This window comes from Cherax quadricarinatus, chromosome 41 (assembly GCF_038502225.1).
Source record: "Cherax quadricarinatus isolate ZL_2023a chromosome 41, ASM3850222v1, whole genome shotgun sequence".
Classification (NCBI taxonomy): domain Eukaryota; kingdom Metazoa; phylum Arthropoda; class Malacostraca; order Decapoda; family Parastacidae; genus Cherax; species Cherax quadricarinatus.
This window is the reverse complement of record NC_091332.1, coordinates 22,833,167-22,848,362: the sequence shown is the minus strand read 5'-3', so window position 1 is coordinate 22,848,362 and position 15,196 is coordinate 22,833,167. Positions and strand designations below refer to the sequence as shown.

The 15,196-nt window shown below is 41.7% G+C and overlaps 1 protein-coding gene across 9 annotated transcripts in view; it reads left to right on the top strand.

Annotated features, from left to right (window-relative positions):
- The window catches only part of LOC128695988 (CTD small phosphatase-like protein 2-A), a 455,855-nt gene that overhangs the window by 388,777 nt on the left and 51,882 nt on the right, over positions 1-15,196 (top strand). For all 9 annotated transcript variants that reach the window (XM_070093077.1, XM_070093083.1, XM_070093081.1 and 6 more), the window contains one exon: positions 8,678-8,939. In XM_070093077.1, the coding sequence (XP_069949178.1) occupies positions 8,678-8,939 (262 nt within the window). The remainder of the gene's footprint in view (positions 1-8,677; positions 8,940-15,196) is intronic.

The following is a 15,196-nucleotide window of genomic DNA, read 5'->3' as shown; positions in this document are numbered from 1 at the left end:
CCATGCTGGTGACTATTACACTGACAGTGTTGTGAAACACTTTAAGAATGTCATAAAGGAACGGGAGGTACAGGCCTCTATGGACAGATATGTTGTGCGACAGAGGTCCAGTGACTCTCAAGCTGGTTCTAGTGGCATTAAAAGAAGAAGGGAAGTAACCTCGGAAAAGGACTTGACACTTCAAGTCCTAATGGAAGGGGATTCCCCTTCTAAACACTAACACCATCCACACTCTCCCCTCCTCCCATCCCATCAATCATCACCAGATCTTCAATAAAGGTAAGTGTCATGTAATTGTACATGTCTTCTTCAGTTTGTGTGTATTAAAATTAATATTTCATGTGGTAAAATTTTTTTTTTTAATACTTTGGGGTGTCAGGAACGGATTAATTTGATTTCCATTATTTCTTATGGGGAAAATTAACTCGACTAACGATGAGCTCTCAGGAACGGATTAATATCGTTGGTCGAGGGTCCACTGTACTGCTAATTAAACACAAAGAAAGCTACTAGCGTGCAGAGCATTTAAACTCCAAAATCATTCACCAGCCTAGATATCACTAGACCTGCTGTGTATTCAACTTCCCATATCTCTCTCTTGCTCAGTTGCCAAAATAATTCTCTGCCTTGTACTCCTGTAAGTGTGACTTAAGAAATCGTAATGACACGATTGCAAATAAACCATACCCCCGGCCGGGATTGAACCCGCGGTCATAGAGTCTCAAAACTCCAGCCCGTCGCGCTAGCCACAATAAGATTCATCCAACTAGGTATATTTCTACACCATAGGAAAGTTAGCACAGGCACCTCTGTGACCACAAATGCAAGTTTTTACAGACGAATCTCCAGCTAGCGTGGCCGTGACGAACTCTAGCTCAAGTCCCTTCACTGCCGTCAACATGACTTAAGAAATCGTAATGACACGATTGCAAATAAACCATACCCCCGGCCGGGATTGAACCCGCGGTCATAGAGTCTCAAAACTCCAGCCCGTCGCGCTAGCCACTAGACCAGCTAGCCACAATAAGATTCATCCAACTAGGTATATTTCTACACCATAGGAAAGTTAGCACAGGCACCTCTGTGACCACAAATGCAAGTTTTTACAGACGAATCTCCAGCTAGCGTGGCCGTGACGAACTCTAGCTCAAGTCCCTTCACTGCCGTCAACATGACTTAAGAAATCGTAATGACACGATTGCAAATAAACCATACCCCCGGCCGGGATTGAACCCGCGGTCACAGAGGTGCCTGTGCTAACTTTCCTATGGTGTAGAAATATACCTAGTTGGATGAATCTTATTGTGGCTAGCTGGTCTAGTGGCTAGCGCGACGGGCTGGAGTTTTGAGACTCTATGACCGCGGGTTCAATCCCGGCCGGGGGTATGGTTTATTTGCAATCGTGTCATTACGATTTCTTAAGTCATGTTGACGGCAGTGAAGGGACTTGAGCTAGAGTTCGTCACGGCCACGCTAGCTGGAGATTCGTCTGTAAAAACTTGCATTTGTGGTCACAGAGGTGCCTGTGCTAACTTTCCTATGGTGTAGAAATATACCTAGTTGGATGAATCTTATTGTGGCTAGCTGGTCTAGTGGCTAGCGCGACGGGCTGGAGTTTTGAGACTCTATGACCGCGGGTTCAATCCCGGCCGGGGGTATGGTTTACTCCTGTAAGTGTATGGATGTTGCTTCCATTCATTCCCTTTTAAGAAAATTGGATAGAAATAACCCCTCAGTGATATCAAATCTTTCAGCTTGATATGATTCCACAGACCACCAGAAGGATATCTGAAGGATTCTTCCAGGGTTCAATGCCCCGTGAGTCAGTCCTAGACCAGGCCTACCATTGGATCAAGGCCTGATCAACCAGAATGTTACTGCTAGCTGCATGCAGTTCAAAGTACAAACTACTGCTCGGATGGTTAGAACGAATTTGAGGAACTTGTACAGTTCCCTCTTGAAGACTGCCAGGGGCTTGTTGGGTATCTATGACACTCAGCAAGTTCTCTCTTAGTGTACTTGTTGTGTTCTCTGCTTTTTTTTTTTTTTGGAGGTACTGTGCACTATCTGCCAAGTCTCTTGCTTTCTTTCACACTGAATGATTCTGGTGTGCAGGTTTGAGACCAGTCACTTGAGGATTTTCCAGGTGTAAATTATGATGTACTTTTCTAATTTACATTTCAAGGAATACAGTTGAAGAAGTTTCAGGTGTTCCCAGCTGTTTAGACATTTGATTGAGTGTATGTGGGTAGAGAGAGCTCTCTATACATTTTCTAGCTCAGCAATTTATCCTGCCTTGAAGGAAGCTGTTAGTATACAGCAGTATTCCAGCCTGGAGAGAACAAGTGGCTTGAAGGGTATCATCAGTGACTCAGTATCCCCTGTCTTGGAAGTTCTAGTTATCCAGCCTATCATTTTTCTTGCAGTAGCTGTAACAACATTGTTGCGAATCTTGAATGTGAGATCTTCTGACATCTACTCTATTGAATGATTTGGGTTAGTCCTGTACTCCATTTCAATCTTTATTGCCTCCATTCCTCCATAGTGGAACAATTGAGACTTGACCTCATTGAACATCATAATGTTGTCAGAGGCCAACTAGAAAAGTTATTTATATCCTCTTGATGATTCACTGTGTCTTTGATGGATGCCACTTACATTGAGATTCTGGTGTCATCAGCAAGGGATGTCACAGTGCTATGAATTACATACTCCATGTTGGATACAAGAATGAGAAAGTGAAGTGGAGCGAGTATTGTCTTGAAGAATAGATCTTTTCAGTGTAGCAACCTCTGACCTCACTCTCTTCACTGCTACTCTTACCTCTGTTCGTTAAGAAGTTAAGTATCTCTCTGCCCACTTAACCAGTTATTCCTTTTGGATGTAATGGTCACATGTCAAAGGCTTTTGCAAAATCATGTGCAGCATATCAGCATTTAACTTGTCTTTTACTGCATTCAAGACCATATTGTGTAATGGTCTAGTAATTGTGAAAGATAGGAGTGACCTGCTTTAACCCTTTGACTGTTTCAGGGCCCTCTCTGAAACTGTCATTCTATGTCGCCAAATATTCGAAAAAAAAAAAATTATTTTTTCTTATGAAAATGTTAGGAATATTTTTACTAGTGTTTTAAGCCTAAAAAAAATTTTTGCCATCAGTACTTACCGAGATATAGAGCCGCAAAGTTTGCAGAAATTGACGTGCTTACGGCAACAGCGGCGACTGCCGCCCACCCGGTATTCTTTTATTTACTCTAATTCAAAGGTTTCTTGCATTTTTCAATATTTTTCTTTTCCAGGTAACTTATGTGGCCTGTGAGACCAATGTAAGGTGCATTGTTCAAATATACACTCATTATTTACAACACAATAACAGAACAAACTTTATCACTATTAGTTTGTGTATACACTTTGTTTACACAAACAAACAATACAAAACAATGTTTATTACTATTGTTCCATAATATATATACATATGTACAGTCACTAACCACGTTCCTAGAACTGCTGCAGCTTGTGGAACTCTTTGAAACATGGGTATATGCAGAGGGGCACTTCACACTCCTCACACATAAAACGAGTGTCTCTGCGTGTTTGTGGGCGTTTTGTGGTATGCATACATACATAACACCTCTTCTGAGCATTTTTCTTGGCAGTAGTAGGAGGCAGTTGTATGGGGTAGTGATCACCAGGCCTCAAACGAGATGACGTCTGTGGGCGCTGGTCTATTGCAGGAGTTGCTCCTTTGTATTTTGCAATTATTTGTCTGATTACTGACAGGCAAAATTCACCATATTTTGGTGTTTTGTTGGTCTTCAACTTGTATATGTTATAAGCATTTAGCATAGAGATATCAACAAGATGGAAAAAAAGTTTGATATACCACTTATAACTCTTGCATACACAGTCTGCAAACCCAATCTGCATGTCACATTTGTCCACTAAGCGCATATTGAGGTTGTAGTCCATGACAGCTGCAGGCTTTAGAATGGGTTCATTGGTCTCTCTGTTGTCCCTGCCACTGGGTACCATTTCGTTTGTGTGAACTGATGTCAACAATGTGACATCACGTTTGTCATGCCACCGAAATGCCATGATGTCATTGGCAGCAAAGGCTTGCACCTCACCTCTGCGAGTGCCAGCGTCGAACCTTGGCATATGTTTGCGATTACCACGCACTGTGCCACACACGTCTGTCAAGTTCACTCGCAAGAAATCACTGAGTAAGGGGCTTGTGTACCAGTTATCAGTAAATAACATATGCCCCTTACCAAGATATGGTTCCATCATTGTTCGAACCACATCACCAGAGATACCCAATAACTTCATGGTATCTCTCAAAGTATTACTGCCAGTGTACACAATAATATCTAAAACAAGACCACTTCTGCAATCACACAGTACAAATAGCTTTATACCAAAGCGTTTCCTCTTGCTTGGTATATATTGCTTGAATGAGAGTCTTCCTTTGAATAAAATCAAGGACTCATCAATAACAAGCTTCCTGAAGGGATAAAAATACATGCAGCACTTTTGTTTCAGGTACATAAACACATTTCTTATCTTATATAACCTGTCGCTTCTGTCAGGCCTGGTTTTGTCTGAAAAGTGTAACATACGCAACAGTATCAGGAAACGATTGACACCTATAATGTCACTAAAACCTGGAGTTGAAATCAGGCGATCTGTTGTCCAGTATGTGGTGACAGTGGGCTTATACACATGTGGCATAAGCATTATTGTGGCAAAAAACAGGTACATCTCTGCCACAGTTGTCTCCTTCCACTTGTGTAGCCGTGATTTTGGTGAGAGAATTGTATTTGCCATGGTGTATTCACAGTATGTGTTGGTTTCCCTGACAATGATGTCCATCAGGGGTTCATCGAAGAATAACTCAAAGCAGTCCAGTTCACTGGCATTGTTCCCAAGTGGACAAGATGGCTTTATTCCACTTTGTGTTTCATCAAAGTCATGGGGACTGGGAACAAACTCGTCACCGTCCTGCCAATCCCAGATGCGGTCTGCTGGTGGGGTCTGGATATTGTACCGTGGTTGTGGCTGTGGTTGTGGCTGTGCAGGTTGTGGTGGTGCAGGTTGTGGCAGTGTGGGGTAGGGTGAGGCTGGTTGTTCTGCTGAGTCAGCCGCGTGGCTAGTAGCGTGGCCCGGTGATGGTGCCACATGGGCCGTGCCACCCTCACTATCACCACCACTGCCTCCTCCCTCACTGTCACCATTCATACCCATCGTTACAATATCGTCATCTTCACTATCAGGTCGTGGTGTTGGGCCATGGGATGTGCTCCCAGAGTTTCTCCTTCCCCTTGGAACAACATATGAAACACTACCAGACCGCATGCTACGTCGTACATACTGGCGCTTCACTGGGGAATATTCACTCTCACTGTCACTAGAACTGCTTTCAATGACTTTGAAATCACTATCACTATCACTATCACTATCACTGCTATCATCAGGGTGTTGTACACGACCAAATAGTTTCCTCTTTCGTCCTGGTACAGGCGAACGTGAACGTGAACAAGCCGGCACAGCACCAGAGGTCGAAGGTTGTGGGTCATCTGGGTTTTCGTCACTATTTACGTTATCCTGGGCACTTTTTTCGGTAACACTCACTTGAAAACCCTTGAATTCACTGTCACTGACACTTTCATCGCTGTTAGAGCTATCACTTGGGAACAAAAGACCTCCAATCCGCCGAGGAGTGAGGAACTTCTTACCGAGAGGCATGGTGAAAATGGACTGACAACATGGCGTTCCCACAATGCACCGCTAGGTCCCAGATTTTTTTCACAGGGTGCACACCGACCACTGAGACCCATTCTCTCCCGTGTAGGCCTATCAGGCCTTTGGCGCTCGATTTGAAGCCGCTAGAATTTGTGCGTATAAATACGTCAGAAACATTGGCTCGTAAGACGTATTTATACGTCGGAAACAGTCAAAGGGTTAAACCCATGCTTCCCTAAATTGTGCAGTTGTTACAATTCCTTGTGATTTGCTATCTTGCATCTTGAGTATGAAGTTATCAATATTCGCCTGAAATTTTGCACAATTACTTTATTGCCACAAGTGCATGAACAAACAAACACTGGGCATTTGGCCTTAGTATTTTTTAATAATGCCAGATAATTAGCTTATAAGATAGTACATATAATAAATATTTGTTAAATTTTTTTTTTTTTTGTTTTTGTTTTGTTTTGTAGATTTTTTACTTGATAAATACTAGTGGATGACATTGACCATGATGTATACCTTTATCATCATATTAAGGAGGGGTGTTTATATGAACATACATTTTTAATTTTTATTTTATTCTTTCACATTCCTCTCCTTGGCTTTCTAATACTTCAGTTGATGGTTCTACACTTCACATCTGAATGATTTTGCTCAGCAGTTAAACTTGGTGTGGAGAAGGGTGCACTGGTTAATAGCATATCTGCTGTAATTAATTTTTTTCTGATACAATAATGTTATTCATTTTGAAATATTAGCAGAGCTCAAATGATTCACTTTTGTTGTCTCCTGATATTTTTGCTATTGTGTTTCACCAGTTTTGTTGATGGGGAGCTTCATGTGTCTTATGCTTGTTTAATTATGTTTATGAGGGGAAAATTAACAGACACAGATCTTGTTCATATAAAGACCCAGTCAAGGGCTCATTAGAGCTTCATAGAAAAATGCTGCATTTGTTTCTTTAACCTGCATGTATTGTTTAAGTGTGTCCTTGATAACAAGGGTCACTTGCTTTGCTTGCTCTTTCTATAGATTACATGTCACTTAACATATTTATTTAACTGTAACTCAGGCAATAAATAGCATCACTTGGAGCAAGTGTTAGGAGATAAAAGAAATGGCAAGAAATGGTAAAAATGTACCCATCTCCTCACAATGGTCATGATGATAGCAGAACCCTTGTTTTACCCCCTTAAGTCCACACACATACCTCTAGCCAAGATCATGGAATCAAGAGATTCTCCTGGGCTGCAGGAATAGAAAAACTCCTGAAACTGGTGACAGGTATATCTGGTTAAACAGACGAGGGGTTGAGGCTGTGGGATACTGAGATACTTTCCTTGAATAACACAGTGACCAAAATACATATACAGTGGACCCTCGACCAACGATATTAATTCATTCCAGAGAGCTTATCTTTAGGCGAATTTATTGTTAGTCGAATTAATTTTCCCCATAAGAAATAATGGAAATCCAATTAATCCGTTCCAGACAGCCAAAAGTATTAAAAAATATTTTTTTTTTTCATGAAATATACATTTCCCTACAAAGACAACAATGAGATATGCACAGTAACTACATAAATAAATGATAAAATTACTCCTTTATTGAAGAGTATTGATAAGTGATGAGATACTGTTCTTCTTGAACACTCTGGGATTTTCAGAGTGATACATGAGTAAAGGCTTCACTTTGCAATCCCCACTAGCATTACAACAAAACATGAGAGTTAGCCTGTCTTTCATTGGTTTGTGTCCTGGGAGTGCCTTTTCCTCCTTAGTAATGTAGATCCTGTTTGGCATTTTCTTACAGAACAGGCCTGTTTCGTCACAATTGAACACTTGTTGGGGTTGGAATTTTTCAGCTTCGCCATGCCTTATCACACTGTGTATGCCACTACGATTTTTAAATCTCTCAAACCAACCTTCGCTAGTTTTAAATTCACCAATATGAGCACTAGTTCCGGACATTTTTTCCTGTTCACCTCGGTGTTAGTTGACTGGTGTGGCTCGCATCCTGGGGAACAAGATTAAGGACCCCAATGGAAATAAGTTAGACAGTCCTTGATGATGCACTGACTTTCTTGGGTTATCCTGGGTGGCTAACCCTCTGGGGTTAATTGTTTTTCGGTAATTGTTTGTCGTTAAGCCACATCAACAACACTCTCTCCACATCTTTGAGTAGTACAGCTGATGGTGGTGCAGCAGCAGCAGCAGCAGCAGCTGACTGTGGTACAGCAGTAGCTGATGGTGGTACAGCAGTAGCTGATGGTGGTACAGCAGCAGCTGATGGTGAGGCAGCAGCAGCTGATGGTGGTGCAGTAGCAGCTGACCGTGGTACAGCAGCAGCTGACAGTGGTACAGCAGCAGCTGACGGTGGTACAGCAGCAGCTGACGGTGGTGCAGCAACAGCTGACCGTAGTACAATAGTATTTCTCACCCTTTTTACCACAGGGATGGCACTAGAAGCTTTCTTTGGGCCCATGGTGGCTTATTCAGCAGTTACAAGCTTAAAAAACAATGGAATAATACAAAATATATCGCATATATTTTGTATTATTCCTGGCTTATAAACAATAGCACACTATCTGAAGGTAGGGCAACTGAGGCGCGCTCAGCCTGGACAGACAGGCAGACACGTTCAGGACAAATGTTGTTAGTCGAGTTTTTCATTGTTGGTCGGGCCAAAATTTTTATGCAAAAATGCTTTGTTAGGTGATTTTTTTCATTAGACGATGCCTTCGTTGGTCGGGGGTCCACTGTAGTTTATGAAATGGTACTGTGCTCAGACTATATAGTGGAGTGTACACTAGCCCAGTATATTGTGTTCTCCAGTGGTTCATATGAGAGTAATTCATATTCTTGCAGATATCCTTATTGATGAAAAATGAGAATTTTTTTAACCCTTAGTTTTCTCCCTTTGACACCAGGCATGCGGTAGTGTTGAGGATGAACCTGCGTTACCGTGTGAGTCGTGGCCAAAGCAGCAGCCCTGTTAGCAGCAGTAGCAGCAACAGCGGTGGTGGTGGTGGTGGAGGCGGGGGAGGAAGCAACAGCACCAGGAACCACCACCGCCGCACACCCCTCTCCCCTGCTTCTCCACACCCACTGTCTCCTACACACCTGCTCAAATCTCCAGTGAGAGCTCCAAGAGCTCATAGAACAGTCAAGAGATCTGGTGATGTCTTTGAGGTGAGGCTCAGAGTAGTATTACTGTATTTAATTGATTCACTGAGAATAGGTTGCTGGTAAATTTAAGAACATAAGAATATGTATAAGCACTGCAGCAGGCCTAATGGCCCATTCTATGCAGGTTCAGCTCACCCCCACATATGTACCTATCCAGCCAATTTTTAAAACATCTCCAAATTCACTCTTCATTGAGGCTACTTGGGAGTTTGTTCCATTCATCTACATCTCTGTTGCTAAACCAATGCTTTCCTATATATACTCTTAATCTAAATTTGTCCATCTTGACTCCATTGCTGTGAGTCCTGCCTTGGTTAGATACTCTCAGCATATTATTTGCAGCATATTCTTATTATTCTGCTTTTCCATTTGTACACATTAGTTATATCATCCCTACCCCTATGCTTTTTCAGGGTACAAATTCACTGCCTTCAGCTTATCTATCTACATAGGAAAGATTTCTTACATGTGAAATCAATTTTATCATACATCTCTGTATGTTTTACAGTGCATTATGTCCATTCTATAATAGGGAGACCAGAACTGACCAGTATATAGGTCTTGAGATTAAGACACATGTGCAACATCTGGGTATCTTTATTGTAGACGTTTCGCCATCCAGTGGCTTTATCAATACAAATTCTAGGACATAACTTGAAGACAGTAGAACTATGTACAGAAGATGAGGTAATCAGTCCCTCAACCTAGGAGTAGGTGCGAAGAGCACCATAGTCGTGGAGATTCTGAAGCAGAAGAAAGGATCCTGGCGCTTATATAGTAACGTCAGGTGTAGCAGACGAGGGCATATTCACTGGTAGGCGGGATTCCCCAGTGGAAGTAGGTCCTTCCCAAAGAGATGGGTTAGTTGTAGTAGTAGTTGTCGTAGTCGTGAAGGTTATGTACATGTCCTCTTCGCACCTACTCCTAGGTTGAGGGACTGATTACCTCATCTTCTGTACATAGTTCTACTGTCTTCAAGTTATGTCCTAGAATTTGTATTGATAAAGCCACTGGATGGCGAAACGTCTACAATAAAGATACCCAGATGTTGCACATGTGTCTTAATCTCATCTTGTCGGTATTATATACCATTCGTACACAGTATATAGGTCTTACTAAAAACATATGAAGGTGAAGTATAGCTTGAGAACATTTTTCATTTTTGCATTTTGATCTGAAACCAAGAAGTCTATTAGGTTTATTGCTTATACAGCTAGCCCTTCACTTTTGCAAGTTCCACTTTTGTGAGCTTCAAACATTCGTGGGTGGTGAGTGTTTTGTTTGTTTAATTTTTGTTATTTAACCATAACATGTACGTATATACAATATTTTACGATATTTTCATGTGTTTTATGATTGTTCGTGGTTCAGTAGGTCAAGGAAGCAGTATTGTTAGGTTTAAGTAAATGCTATTACAGTGGACCCCCAGTTTTCGTAATTAATCCGTTCCAGAGAGAGTGACTAAACCCGAATCTGACGAATTCCGAATTACTTTTCCCCATAAGAAATAATGGAAATCCAATTAATCCGTTTCAGACAACCAAAAGTATTAAAAAAATATTATTTTTATTTTTTTTTATTAACACATCGGCCAATTACCACCAAGGCAGGGTGGCCCGAAAAAGAAAAACTTTCATTATCATTCACTCTATCACTGTCTTGCCAGAGGGGTGCTTTACACTACAGTTATAAAACTGCAGTAATAACACCCCTCCTTCAGAGTGCAGACACTGTACTTCCCATCTCCAGGACTCAAGTCCGGCCTGCCGGTTTCCCTGAACCCCTTCATAAATGTTACTTTGTTCACACTCCAACAGCATGTCAAGTATTGAGAACCATTTGTCTCCATTCACTCCTATCAAATATGCTTATTCATGCTTGCTGGAAGTTCAAGTCCCTTGCACACAAAACCTCTTATTCCCCCCTCCCTCCAACCTTTCCCAGGCCGTCCCCTACCCTGCCTTCCTTCCACTACAGATTTATACACTCTCAGAGTCATTCTATTTTATTCCTTCCTCTCTACATGTCCAAACCACCTCAACAACCCTTCCTCAGCTCTCTGGATAATAGTTTTGGTAATCCTGCACCCCCTCCTCCTCATATTTTTTTTATTATTATCACACTGGCCGATTCCCACCAAGGCAGGGTGGCCCGAAAAAGAAAAACTTTCACCATCATTCACTCCATCACTGTCTTGCCAGAAGGGTGCTTTACACTACAGTTTTTAAACTGCAACATTAACACCCCTCCTTCAGAGTGCAGGCACTGTACTTCCCATCTCCAGGACTCAAGTCCGGCCTGCCGGTTTCCCTTATATATATATAAGCTTATATATATAAGCAGAGGTGAAGGTTTGTAAACTAAAAGAGGAGGCAGTTAGGGTAAGATATAAACAGCTATTGGAGGATAGATGGGCTAATGAGAGCATAGGCAATGGGGTCGAAGAGGTATGGGGTAGGTTTAAAAATGTAGTGTTAGAATGTTCAGCAGAAGTTTGTGGTTACAGGAAAGTGGGTGCGGGAGGGAAGAGGAGCGATTGGTGAAATGATGATGTAAAGAGAGTAGTAAGGGAGAAAAAGTTAGCATATGAGAAGTTTTTACAAAGTAGAAGTGATGCAAGGAGGGAAGAGTATATGGAGAAAAAGAGAGAGGTTAAGAGAGTGGTGAAGCAATGTAAAAAGAGAGGAAATGATAGAGTGGGTGAGATGTTATCAACAAATTTTGTTGAAAATAAGAAAAAGTTTTGGAGTGAGATTAACAAGTTAAGGAAGCCTAGAGAACAAATGGATTTGTCAGTTAAAAATAGGAGAGGAGAGTTATTAAATGGAGAGTTAGAGGTATTGGGAAGATGGAGGGAATGTTTTGAGGAATTGTTAAATGTTGATGAAGATAGGGAAGCTGTGATTTCGTGTATAGTTCAAGGAGGAATAACATCTTGTAGGAGTGAGGAAGAGCCAGTTGTGAGTGTGGGGGAAGTTCGTGAGGCAGTAGGTAAAATGAAAGGGGGTAAGGCAGCCAGGATTGATGGGATAAAGATAGAAATGTTAAAAGCAGGTGGGGATATAGTTTGAAGTGGTTGGTGCAATTATTTATTAAATGTATGGAAGAGGGTAAGGTACCTAGGGATTGGCAGAGAGCATGCATAGTTCCTTTGTATAAAGGCAAAGGGGACAAAAGAGAGTGCAAAAATTATAGGGGGATAAGTCTGTTGAGTATACCTGGTAAAGTGTATGGTAGAGTTATTATTGAAAGAATTAAGAGTAAGACGGAGAATAGGATAGCAGATGAACAAGGAGGCTTTAGGAAAGAGGTCTTTGTGGCATTTATGGATTTGGAAAGGGCATATGACAGGGTGGATAGGGGGGCAATGTGGCAGATGTTGCAGGTGTATGGTGTAGGAGGTAGGTTACTGAAAGCAGTGAAGAGTTTTTATGAGGATAGTGAGGCTGAAGTTAGAGTATGTAGGAAAGAGGGAAATTATTTCCCAGTAAAAGTAGGCCTTAGACAAGGATGTGTGATGTCACCGTGGTTGTTTAATATATTTAAAGATGGGGTTGTAAGAGAAGTAAATGCGAGGGTCTTGGCAAGAGGCGTGGAGTTAAAAGATAAAGAATCACACATAAAGTGGGAGTTGTCACAGTTGCTCTTTGCTGATGACACTGTGCTATTGGGAGATTCTGAAGAGAAGTTGCAGAGATTGGTGGATGAATTTGGTAGGGTGTGCAAAAGAAGAAAATTAAAAGTGAATACAGGAAAGAGTAAGGTTATGAGGATAACAAAAAGATTAGGTGATGAAAGATTGGATATCAGATTGGAGGGAGAGAGTATGGAGGAGGTGAAGGTATTCAGAAACAGTGGACCCCCGCATAACGATCACCTCCGAATGCAACCAATTATGTATGTGTATTTATGTAAGTTGAAGATTGAGACACTTATGCAGCATATGGGAATCTTTATTCAGGAAACGTTTCGCCACACAGTGGCTTCATCAGTCCAATACAAAGAGGAAGGCGTAAGGAGAGGAGGAGAATGAGGTAATCAGTCCCTCAACCTGGAGTCGATGTGTTCAGTCCATCAATCTTGTAGAATGTACAGCATAGGGCCGTAGACGTGGCTTATATACTGTAGTGAGGTGACGTGAAGCAGATGGAGGCGGGGTCATAGTGGTACCATCCACTAGTCGAAGTAGGTCTTCGTCCAAAGGTTGAACAAGTGTTGAAGAATTCTTTGTAACAAGACCCCATGATGCTGCCGTGTCTGACAGTTGTGATGAATGGTTTGAAAAACCGACAAGTTGAAGATTGAGACACTTATGCAGCATATGGGAATCTTTATTCAGGAAACGTTTCGCCACACAGTGGCTTCATCAGTCCAATACAAAGAGGAAGGCGTAAGGAGAGGAGGAGAATGAGGTAATCAGTCCCTCAACCTGGAGTCGATGTGTTCAGTCCATCAATCTTGTAGAATGTACAGCATAGGGCCGTAGACGTGGCTTATATACTGTAGTGAGGTGACGTGAAGCAGATGGAGGCGGGGTCATAGTGGTACCATCCACTAGTCGAAGTAGGTCTTCGTCCAAAGGTTGAACAAGTGTTGAAGAATTCTTTGTAACAAGACCCCATGATGCTGCCGTGTCTGACAGTTGTGATGAATGGTTTGAAAAACCGACAAGTTGAAGATTGAGACATTTATGCAGCATATGGGAATCTTTATTCAGGAAACGTTTCGCCACACAGTGGCTTCATCAGTCCAATACAAAGAGGAAGGCTTAAGGAGAGGAGGAGAATGAGGTAATCAGTCCCTCAACCTGGAGTCGATGTGTTCAGTCCATCAATCTTGTAGAATGTACAGCATAGGGCCGTAGACGTGGCTTATATACTGTAGTGAGGTGACGTGAAGCAGATGGAGGCGGGGTCATAGTGGTACCATCCACTAGTCGAAGTAGGTCTTCGTCCAAAGGTTGAACAAGTGTTGAAGAATTCTTTGTAGCAAGACCCCATGATGCTGCCGTGTCTGACAGTTGTGATGAATGGTTTGAAAAACCGACAAGTTGAAGATTGAGACACTTATGCAGCATATGGGAATCTTTATTCAGGAAACGTTTCGCCACACAGTGGCTTCATCAGTCCAATACAAAGAGGAAGGCGTAAGGAGAGGAGGAGAATGAGGTAATCAGTCCCTCAACCTGGAGTCGATGTGTTCAGTCCATCAATCTTGTAGAATGTACAGTTAATTTAGAAGCAAAGGACAAAGTCCAGGGGTTACAGAATTGTTGGTGGTTGTTACTATCATGGTAAAAATAATCTCAACAAATTAAACCATGTAGTGACATCCTACAAAATACGGTCATTGGGTATTATGGGAAAAGTGGGCAAATGTATTTTCAGTTTTGTGAAGCATAGAACACAAAGTGAAAAGTTCAGTACCCCTAAGGCATGATCCTGGCTCCTGTACTGTTTCTGATCCTTATACTGTAGTAGACATCGATAAAAACACCAGCTGCAGCTTTGTTTCATTCTTTGCAAAAATACAAAAAATAAACATAAACATCACCTCAGTAGAAGTCAAAATCACAGGAAGATGAAAAGAAAGTCTTCAGTAAGTAATAGAAAGCTATATGATGTTCATTGATGACAAATTCCAATTGCTCAGATATGGCAAGAATGAAAAATTCAGAGGAGGCACTATACAAAACACAAGAAAACCATCTCATAGTATGAAATGTTCCTGTAAACGACTTTGGTATAATAATGTCAGCTGACCTATCACTTAAAGAACATAGACAAACGCTGTAAAAGTTGGGAAAATGACAGGGTGAATAATGAGATCCCTGGATGCAAGTAAAGTGAGTCAGTGTTGGTATGGAGGATAAAGAGAGATAAGCCATTCTGTTACTCAGAATGGTGCACAATTCATAAGGCTGCTGTAAACCGAATCCACCAATACAGGGGTTCTGCTGTACATGGAATATGCTTGAGGGCCTGGTTGCCAGTCTATATACTCCTGTAACAACATACTGGAGTTAGAGAAATGGGAAGAAATGGAAAATGTACCCATTAAAATCCAGGGGCACCATAGGCACAGTAAGAGAACAACACTATGTCATTGTCTATGCCTTGGCTATTCAACCTACTGCTAGCAGTTTTCATAAATATTTTAGAAACAAGTGTAAAAGTTTACAAGAGGAAACTGTAATACAACTTCTGCAGAGTGCCAGATCAGTCAGGTTGTGATGGATATATGAGCCATCAGGCTGCCAA